Below are 10,136 nucleotides of genomic sequence, written 5' to 3'. Positions count from 1 at the left end.
AGACTGGGTGCGTTAAAACACGTCGTGTCACGCTTTCTCTGCAATACACTGCTGCGGCCACGCGAGGGCGCCAAAGCGTTAAGCTGTAACATTGGTGACTCAGTAAATTTGTACACACACACACACACACACACACTTGCGAGGTGTGTGCGCGCGCTGCTTCAGGATTATAAATCCTAATTAGGAGAGGAGAGACATATACAATGTGAAATATATATATATATATATAATGTGGTGCGTCACTCTTGGATTGCATTACCATGCTAGGGGCGGTGTCTTACAGTGACTCATATATATATATATATGTGTGTGTGTATGTATATATATATATATATACGCACAACACGACAGTCATGTCTGTCACAGTCGTTTTGCAAATCATAATCCACGCAGTTATTAATTAGCAGAGGAAAAAATTATGCAAGCAGTAGGTGCATTTAAATGGTGCGTCACTGCTGCTTGCATTGCCATGCACTGCCACGCGAGGGCACCAAAGCGTCAAGCTGAAAGATTACTGATTTGATCAATAATTCTTTTTTCGTGTCGCATTTATTGATCAGTTTTAGTGATGCTTCAAGATCATATGTCTCAACTGTGTGAAGAGAAAGAAAATACAAACACAAACTGCATTCAAATGTGCTCTGCCTCCCCCTCATGCATTACCCTGTGCTCCCACCTGAGGGCGGCAAAGTGACAGAAGTGACAGTAACTGTGAATTAAAAATAATATTAATATTGAATAAATTCTGCACAGGTTTCTTTCTCCATTTTTTAAAGTTTTATTAGAAAATATTCATGTGAGAAGGGATGCCTAAAAACAGCGGAATCAAATTCAAGTAACTCCATGAGAGAAGTGATGAGTGAATGAGGGCTGATGTGAGACTTGGTCAGTGCTGGAAATGAGGAGAACAGCAAAAGGAGGGAAATACGGGGCTGGAGACGGGTCAGTTCTCAGAGCAGGAGGGAGAAAAACACTGACATGGTCAAGTCGGACGGAAAATAAGGTCTCGGTGGAGATCCTGCGAAATCACCCCAGAGGCCCAAGAGTTCTGAATGGTGTCCCAGCAGGGCTGTAGACAGTGTGTGTGTGTGTGTGTGTGTGTGTGTGTAGAAATGTGCATGCATTAACATGATTTCTCCTCATGCGTGGGAAACGTGCTACGATGCAAAATGTCCGGTAGATCAACATAAACACTTGCAGTAAAACACTGGATTTTTTATAAGTGAAATAAGTTGGATTATAAGAAATATGTGAGAAATGTGCAGATATGATGATGGTTTACTTTCTTTAAAGTGATAGTTCAGTCCTACAGAGCCAGAAGGAGAGCCTGTGCTGATTCAGACATAACGTTCGCTCCATGCTAACTGCGGAGGTATCCATGTGCATCCCCATCCAAACCAGGACCCCGGGCACGGTAGTTTCCATTAGCCTAGTAATAGGGTTTTGAATGTTGTGTTAGCATCAAGCTAACTGTGGGGAATTCTGAGGATTTCTAGCAGCTCCCTTGATTAAATGTAGACTAAACTAACTAAATGTTGGATCTAAATCTCATAACAGACCTTTAAGTCACATATTCTTTATTTTGGATGTGAGAGGTTTGAAGAGTGTGTCTATGAACGTGAACTGGAGCCAGTTAGCTTAGCTTAGCTCCCAGCTACATTAGCGAACAGCGAACATGACCCGGGTGATCGGCTCCGTTTGGGTTCTGCTTGATTTCGTTCTCTTTAGCTTCATACTGGCAGGTGCGTAGGGTGGATTTTGCAAATACTATAGTATATAAACTAGATACACTACATGTCCAAATGTTTGTGGACACCCCTTCTAATGAACGCATTCAGCTACTTTAAGCTGCACCCACTGCCGATTTACAAAGATGTGCAAATGCACACACACAGCTTGTCTAGTCCCTGGAGAGAAGAAGTACTGCCAATAGAATAGGACTCTCTGGAGCAGATCCACATCCTGAACCTATCAGCACCATGCTGTCTAATAATGCCAGGCGTGGGCTAGAGGGGTATAAAGCCCCCCAGCATTGAGGAGCTGTGGAGCAGTGGAAGAGCTGTGTTCTCTGAAATGATGGTGGAGGAGCTCCATCCAGTACTTTTCTCTAGTAGAAAATCTAATAGAAAGCCTTCTTCCCTGGACAGTAGACAATGAATAAAAAAAGGGTGTCCCAACACTTTTGTCCATATAGTGCGTTTGTTGTTGAACTTATCGTTGGCTAAGCTGGCTAAATTAATGAGGTGTTTTTGAACACAGACCCCAATCCAGAACACCTGGCTCTAATATTCAGACACTGATCCAATCCTGAAGATCTTGATTTGTGCGTTATTTATGTGATTAGTGTTGAAAATGCTGAACGATTTTTGCAAATCTGGCACTGTTACCCCCCACCAGTGGTCTATATCACATATATGTCTTGGGGAGCCACGTTACAGGCCTGGTCAGAGCAGGGGTGTCTAACTCCAGTTCTGTTACATTATTAATGGATCTTATTGAGTATTACAATGAACTACGGAGGTCTTCAACTATGGTGCAGGGAAAAACAGCCGAAACTGGACACTCCTGGCTTAGTGGTCTCCAGTGTGTAAAAATGCATCACAGTGCGCTGATCTGAACGTGGTAATTTTGCGATGCTAGAATCCATTATAATCAGTTATAATCAGTTATAATCAATTACTATGATAATTCTCCCAAATGCCTCCCTACTCCATCTGTAGTGCACTACATGGGTCCTGAACTTCCATACTGGCCCCTACCCAAGTAGTGCACTAGATGTCCAACAGATGAGCCATTTGGGACACAGCCTCGGTGGATGTGTGGAGGAGGTCATTTGAGAGCCAGAATGGCGTCGTAGGATTTGCCCGTCCTGCACACCTGCACGTCGGTGAAGCCGGCCGCAGTGAGCGTGTGAGTGTATCGCGAGGGTGGGTGTTCCTTGCCCTCCGTCTGGACCAGCATGTTCAGAGAGAAGATCTGAGCCATGATGGGACCTCTGTGGTTCTCAAACAGCAAAGCTTCCACCAGCAGAACACCTCCACCTTCAAAGAGAGAATAAAAGAGAGAGAGACATAATATTATAAAGACATAAAAGTGAGAGAGCCAATCAGCCATAATATTAAAACCACCTGATTAATATTTAGTAGGTCACCTTTGTGCTGCCAAAACAGCTCTGACCTGTCGAGGCTGGCCTGGACTGCCTATGGGTTTAGAACGGGGCGCATAAAAAGAGCTCCCGTAGGTGGAATGTGTGAGTGTCCCAATACTTTTGTCCATATAGTGTATTATTTTTATGAGTAGATATTTACACTGTCTCTGAACATTACTGGAGCCTAACCCGTTCTCTGCTCTACTTCACTACCTTCAGCTCAGTAAGGAAGGTGAACACTAACATGTGCAGGGAAGGAGGTTCTCCAGGACCCGGGTTGGGAACCCCTGATCTAGAACATGGACTGAAGTGAGGACACGATTCAGACGTTAGGGAAAGTTCTACTGTCTGAGTGTGTGATAGACACATCTGGACCTTCTGACAGTACCTAACAACTCAACAGCTGCCTCCCGTCACCCGCTTTGGTGACTGTGCTCACCTGGCCGGCAGGCGGCGCTAATTTTCTTCAGCAGGGTCACACACTTCTCCTCCTTCCAGTCATGGATGATCCTTGCCAGGACGTACAGGTCAGCAGCAGGAAGGTCCTCTTTAAAGAAGTCCCCTACACACCAACAGCTGTTAGCTCAGCAGTTAAATACAGAACTGATCCTCATCAACATCATCATCAGCAACTGATCTGAAATGTGTGTGTGTGGGTGTGTGTGTATATATACAAGTCCACAGTGTGTGCCTGCGGGTCTCTAACCTCTGACCAGAACCCCACTCACCTTCCTGAAACTGGATGGTGTCGTCGCTTTGAATGAAGTGCTTCCGGGCCGCTTGGACCACTTTGGGCAGGTCCAGAACCGTAACAGCAGAAGCAGGGTAGGCTTTAGCTAACTCGCGTGCCAGGGCTCCAGAACAGCCTGAGGAGAGATTAGATATTAATAAATATTAAAATATTAATGTTTGTTTAGTCAATTAATCTTAAAATACCAACTATTTTCTAACGATTAACTGAACCATTACACCTCCTGCTGTTTCCTCTCACTCTGACCCACAAACTTTCACAAACATGTCTTCCTCAATGCTTAACTTAAACATCAGAGGTCATACCCCGTCCCCCCAACCCGGAATATACTACTGTCTGTCAGAATGAGCGTGTGGATCATATGAATATTATAGAGCGCCCCCTGCGCTCCCTGTAGTGTATTACAGTCTGTCAGAATGAGTGTGTGGATCATATGAACATTATAGAGCATTATAGAGCGCCCCCTACGCTCCCTGTAGTGTATTACAGTCTGTCAGAATGAGTGTGTGGATCATATGAACATTATAGAGCATTATAGAGCGCCCCCCACGCTCCCAGTAGTGTATTACAGTCTGTCAGAATGAGCGTGTGGATCATATGAATATTATAGAGCGTTATAGAGCGCCCCCTACGCTTCCTGTAGTGTATTACAGTCTGTCAGAATGAGCATGTGGATCATATGATCATTATAGAGCGTTATAGAGCGCCCCCTACGCTTCCTGTAGTGTATTACAGTCTGTCAGAATGAGCGTGTGGATCATATGAACATTATAGAGCATTATAGAGTGCCCCCTACACTTCCTGTAGTGTATTACAGTCTGTCAGAATGAGCGTGTGGATCATGTGAACACTGTAGAGCATTATAGAGTGCCCCCTACACTTCCTGTAGTGTATTACAGTCTGTCAGAATGAGCGTGTGGATCATATGAATATTATAGAGCGTTATAGAGCGCCCCTTACACTTCCTGTAGTGTATTACAGTCTGTCAGAATGAGCGTGTGGATCATATGAACACTGTAGAGCATTATAGAGTGCCCCCTACACTTCCTGTAGTGTATTACAGTCTGTCAGAATGAGCGTGTGGATCATATGAATATTATAGAGCGTTATAGAGCGCCCCCTATGCTTCCTGTAGTGTATTACAGTCTGTCAGAATGAGCGTGTGGATCATATGAGCATTATAGAGAAACACACACCTCCAACGTCCACTATGGACTTGAAGCAGGACAGGTCAAAGGCTGTTACTATGTCATGACCATCGATGACCCATGTCGAGTTCATCAAACCCATGAACTTTAGCATCTCTTCCTCCGACCTGAAATACACACATGTTTTAAGATAGATACACACACACACACACACTTTTGCCATCTGTTCACCAACGTGTTCTTTCCTAACAGATGCACAAGCACCCTGTAGAAGGAACCTTTACTGAAATTTAGGAATTGGTAATTGGATTAATATTGTAATACATATTTGTATAAACAAAAAAAAACACACTTTTAATAGATGTACACCTTTAAAGAACAAATGCATGTTTTATTAAAAACAATATAAACTGTTCACAGAAAAATAAGTACCAACAAACCAAACCAATCTACTGTACTGAGAGTTTTGGTGCCTTGTTTGATAGCAGTTTTAAAAAAGTGCATTTTTTACTAGTGTGTCAAAATAGTACCACACATATTGTATATTTTATATTTATACCCCTCTAGTCCACACCTGGCATTAGACAGCATGGTGTCAATAGGGTCATGATGATGATCTGCTACAGAGAGTCCTATTCTATTGGCAGTACCTCTTCTCTACAGGGACTAGACAAGCTGTGTGTTTGTGTGCATTTGCACATCTGTGTCAGCAATGGGTGCAGCTTAAAGTAGCTGAATGCATTCATTAGAAGGGGTGTCCACAAACATTTGGACACAGTATGCAGACACACACAAGGGGAGGATATGGGTAAGCACAATGACCTCTAATTTTTTGGCTCACTGCACAGACTCACAAGCGAAGGGACACACTTCCCCTCACACACACACACACACTTCCCCACATGATGGCAGCCTGTCACCGAGACTCAAATCCAAGCTCTGAATTTCTTCAGCACGAACTCCCTGACCCAGAAAGTGTCACAAGCCATCACATCACGGCGGCCAAAAGACAAAACAATCAAACAACACACTCCGCCTGATTGATCCTACTCCCAGCACTCGCATCCGGGGGCTTGGGCAGTGTACACCACCTTCCCCCGCAGTGGAGATACGGAGTAATCCCCTCCAACTGAAACACTGACTCTTTAAAAAAGCTGAGCTTTCCTAAACACAACTGAACATCATTTACAGCAGCATTATGTGAGAACTGGCATTTCTGGCTCCTGGGTTCCCCCTACAGTTGGGGAAGCATAATTCACTTTTTTTCCACTGATGTAAAAAAAAAAAAAAAAAAAAAAAAAAAAAATATATATATATATATATATATATATATATAGCTAGGCCCTCTAATGGACACCTAGCTGTACACATGCATTTCTGGACAAGCTGAGCTGCATGAGTGTATCAGCTGTGGAGCGTGTCAGGTTGGGGCGGTGAGGTGTAAACTCACCTGTAGATCGCTGAGAAGATGTCTTCTGAGGAGAGGCCGAAGGTTTTTTCATTTTGGTTCTTTCCTTCCCTGTAAAGTTTCAGGACATGTCAGTCTCTTACACTTAAAATAGCTTTCAGCTTAATGACCAGCTAGACCACCACGGGTTTTACCACCTGGCTAGAGGAAAGCAAAGACGTGCTGCTCGTTAAGGCCGAGACATCATGCTTCATACGGCACCTAATAATACTGTGATAGACTGGATAGGCCTGGGCTAAGCTGCTGGACACGGTCAAGCCCTGTTGTGTGCCTCACCTGACAGCGTCCGCCATGTTGTTCCAGAGAGGGTAGATGGTCTGAGACTGGTAGACGATCATGTCATGGAGAGATTTAGGGCTGGACTTGGCCAGATACAGATTAGCAACGTCAGTACTGCTGTAGAAGGCTGGAGGAGAGAGGAGACACAGGCCCACAGACAGACAGCACACTTAGTTTAGCTAAATGTAGTTCACCTGTGCCCTGCCTAAGCTCCACCCACAATAAACTCACCTGTGCCCTGCCTAAGCTCCACCCACAATAAACTCACCTGTGCCCTGCCTAAGCTCCACCCACAATAACCTCACCTGTGCCCTGCCTAAGCTCCACCCACAATAACTTCACTTGTGCCCTGCATAAGCTCCAGCCACAATAATCTCACCTGTGCCCTGTGTGATCTCCACCTCCAGGATTTCGATGCCCACCAGTACATCGAGGAGGCGCTCCATGCCGTCCTCGCTGGTGCCGAGCTCCCGCGACACCTCCGCCGCACTCAGGGGCTTCTGTGAGTGGAGGAGCAGATCGAACACCCCCAGCTCACACGCTGAAAAAATCACCTGAGGAGAAGGAAGAAATCAGCCGAGCTGGGGACACGAGGCCTGGTTCCCGTAGCAACCCGGAAACCCCATAACTAGCATAACTATCCTGGTGACGCTCTGGAGGTGATGAGCTGCTCTCCAGTATCAACACCACCATATTCACCTGGCCATTGTCTCCAGCTAAAAACAATGGGCAATACTGAGGTCAGCAAAAATGGTCAAGGTCAGGTCCAAATACTGCAGGATAAGTCGTTGAGTACGGTGATCATACTCGGGTTTTGACAGAGACGTTCGTCGTGGTTAGGATGTTGTGGCTGGGGGTTAATTATCGTGTAATTATCGCTGTCTGGAGTCTGGCTTTACATGTATTGGAGGAGACGTGTTATAAGTCCTTACCCTCCTCAGTCAGAAAGTATAGAAGCGAGTCTATTTGTACTGCTGAATGAATCTGCGGGCCGCTAACAGACCATTACACCACAGCGGCCGGCCTGTGTGTGGCCTCAGTGTGCCGCCTCGTCTCTGTGCTCGGCCGTGACTGGCACAAACCCAAATGACTCAGGATGGGAGGAGACGAGCTGAGACACCGCTACACAGAGGAGCCTCGCTCTACAGCCACCAAAACACCATCTCAGAATACACTCGGCATAACACACACACACACACACACACACACACACACACACACACACACACACACACAGTGTTCACAAGCCTGACCTTGGACACTCTGTAGCCGTTGAAATATTCCAGCAGTTTGAAGGGATAGTCCAGCTCACTCTGAGAGAGATGCTCCGCCATGGTGGGAAATCCGTCCTGCTGCAACAAACAAGAAGAGAGCCATTCAGTGATTCTGCAGAACTTCTGTACAGTGCTGGTAAATGGAAGCAGACGGTCGCCATGACTACAACACAGATGCAGCCCATAATTTATTTACCGTCCAAACCCACCGGTGCAGCTACACGAGTCTTCTGAGTTTTATATGGAATGATGATGATGATGATGATGATGAAGGTAAAATAGTGAATAGAGAATCTGAACTAATGCAGTTCTCTTCAGGGACTACTTTCTGTAGCTGCACTACACCCTGCAGCATGTATCCCTCCACCATTTTAATGATCTGGTTCTAAAAGCAGGTTCTAGAGCCGAACTCTTCTCAGAACTCTGGTAGAACCGTGTCTCAGGCATCAGGCAGCGTCTTCATCACCATTAGGTGAAGAACTTTCTGTGAGGAGCTTTTATTATTAGAGCTTCAGACGTCTGCTTCCCTTCTCCTCCACTGTAGAACCACAGCTCTGACTGGGTCAGGTTATCTAGAACCGAGCGTTTCACACCAAACCCTACACTGAATAAGTTTGTTTGCATCATGCATTTAAATAGTTTAGTTATGCAAAAAAAAAGCATAGTAATTGTAATAAACACAAAACTGACAGCTTTGATAAAACTGTGATAGGCTAAAATTAACATCAAATGGTTTTTATGACATTTATTGTTATTAACATTGTTTACAAACAACTCAAACAGACTGTTTTTTAATCCTTTATTCCCGCTTTAAAGGCAGGTCTGTGCTGCGCTGTGACTTTGGCCCACAGTGTGCATCAGTCCGTTACATAAGGCCATTTGGAGAAGCTGGACATGGGTCTGCACACACTGCAAACCCTGTTGCATAACCAATAAATTATTAATGCAGATATAAAAAACAAATAACTGCTGTTCCAGATAACAAACAATAGCATTAAACCTCATATGTAAAAGATTTCCCTGCATATCGCTCTAATTACTTTGCCTGAACCCGACTGAACCCTCCCTGCTGCTGCTGTAAGGTGCAGGAGGCTGACAGCTGTTCTAGACTCGGGCAAAACCACTGCACTGAACCTGACCTCCGGTCCACCTTAAATCCTGCAGCTGTTCCTGACGCTCCGCCAGCGCGCCTGAGTGCTCCTACTGCCCCAGTTAAGGTGGAACGACTAATTCCATCACAGAGAATAACAAGCCAACTTCAGCCTGGCTGTTTATCCTCAAGACATCTCAGCTACACTCGACATCTGCCTAAACTTCAACTAAAATAAACTCTCCGTGCATTTTCACATCTGACTTTCTGCAGGTCATTAGGATTTAAGGTATTTACAACTCCTGAACTGTCCAGAACAGCCGAATGAACAGGAATTCAGCTGCTGCACTTACCAAAACACAAAAGGCTGAGCGCTGCTGATCTCCAGGGCTGTTCACCGAAATGCTGCGACGACCGAACCCAAGGAATTCTACATTTAAAGGCACACCTGGGAAATATCTGAAGCTTGGGCGCTTCTGAGGCACGAAATAGGCTGGGAGCTTCTGGGAGCTTAGGTCGTGCTCGCCTGATGTGAGAGCGGCTAAGCTACACCGCTCGGGAAGTTGAACTCGCAGTTTTGTGATGTCACCACCAGATGGCGCCCGAACACAACGGCGTTTCCCCCCCAGGGGCGCGTTTGTTTGTTGATGTTGCGTCAGGAGTTGTGAGTGTTAAAAGTTGGCTCCATTCTCGCGAGATGTTGCGTGAAACGGTCGGCGTCGAAAGCTGACGCTGCGCAAAGTCGGTTGCTTGTTGCTGTGGTTACGGCTAATAAAAATACGGTATTTTACGTTTTTATTTACATTGTTTTAAAAATACGTTTTACAATTATTCTGTATTATATTTTCAGTTCGAATAAAATGTACGTTTTGTAATGAAAAATATTCAGTCAGCATTTCAGTCAATAATCTGCAAAATATACTCACTTCAACTTATCAAAGAAATTGTAGATAGATTCGTATTTTTTTGTTATATTCT

At 44.9% G+C, this 10,136-nt stretch overlaps 1 protein-coding gene across 1 annotated transcript; it reads right to left on the bottom strand.

The window, feature by feature from the left end:
• Positions 1-603: 603 nt before the first annotated feature.
• Positions 604-9,803, bottom strand: asmt2 (acetylserotonin O-methyltransferase 2). Its single transcript, XM_072690135.1, has 9 exons — positions 9,512-9,803; positions 8,048-8,146; positions 7,174-7,348; positions 6,792-6,921; positions 6,498-6,566; positions 5,096-5,214; positions 3,877-4,014; positions 3,588-3,710; positions 604-3,041 (listed from the first exon to the last, which is right to left on the bottom strand). Exons 2-9 carry the CDS (start codon positions 8,126-8,128, stop codon positions 2,830-2,832), a joined length of 1,047 nt encoding a protein of 348 aa, XP_072546236.1. The 5' UTR covers positions 8,129-8,146; positions 9,512-9,803; the 3' UTR covers positions 604-2,829.
• Positions 9,804-10,136: the final 333 nt, after the last annotated feature.

The sequence above is a fragment of the Salminus brasiliensis genome, chromosome 10, assembly GCF_030463535.1.
Source record: "Salminus brasiliensis chromosome 10, fSalBra1.hap2, whole genome shotgun sequence".
NCBI lineage: Eukaryota > Metazoa > Chordata > Actinopteri > Characiformes > Bryconidae > Salminus > Salminus brasiliensis.
This window is presented reverse-complemented; position numbering and strand designations above follow the sequence as displayed.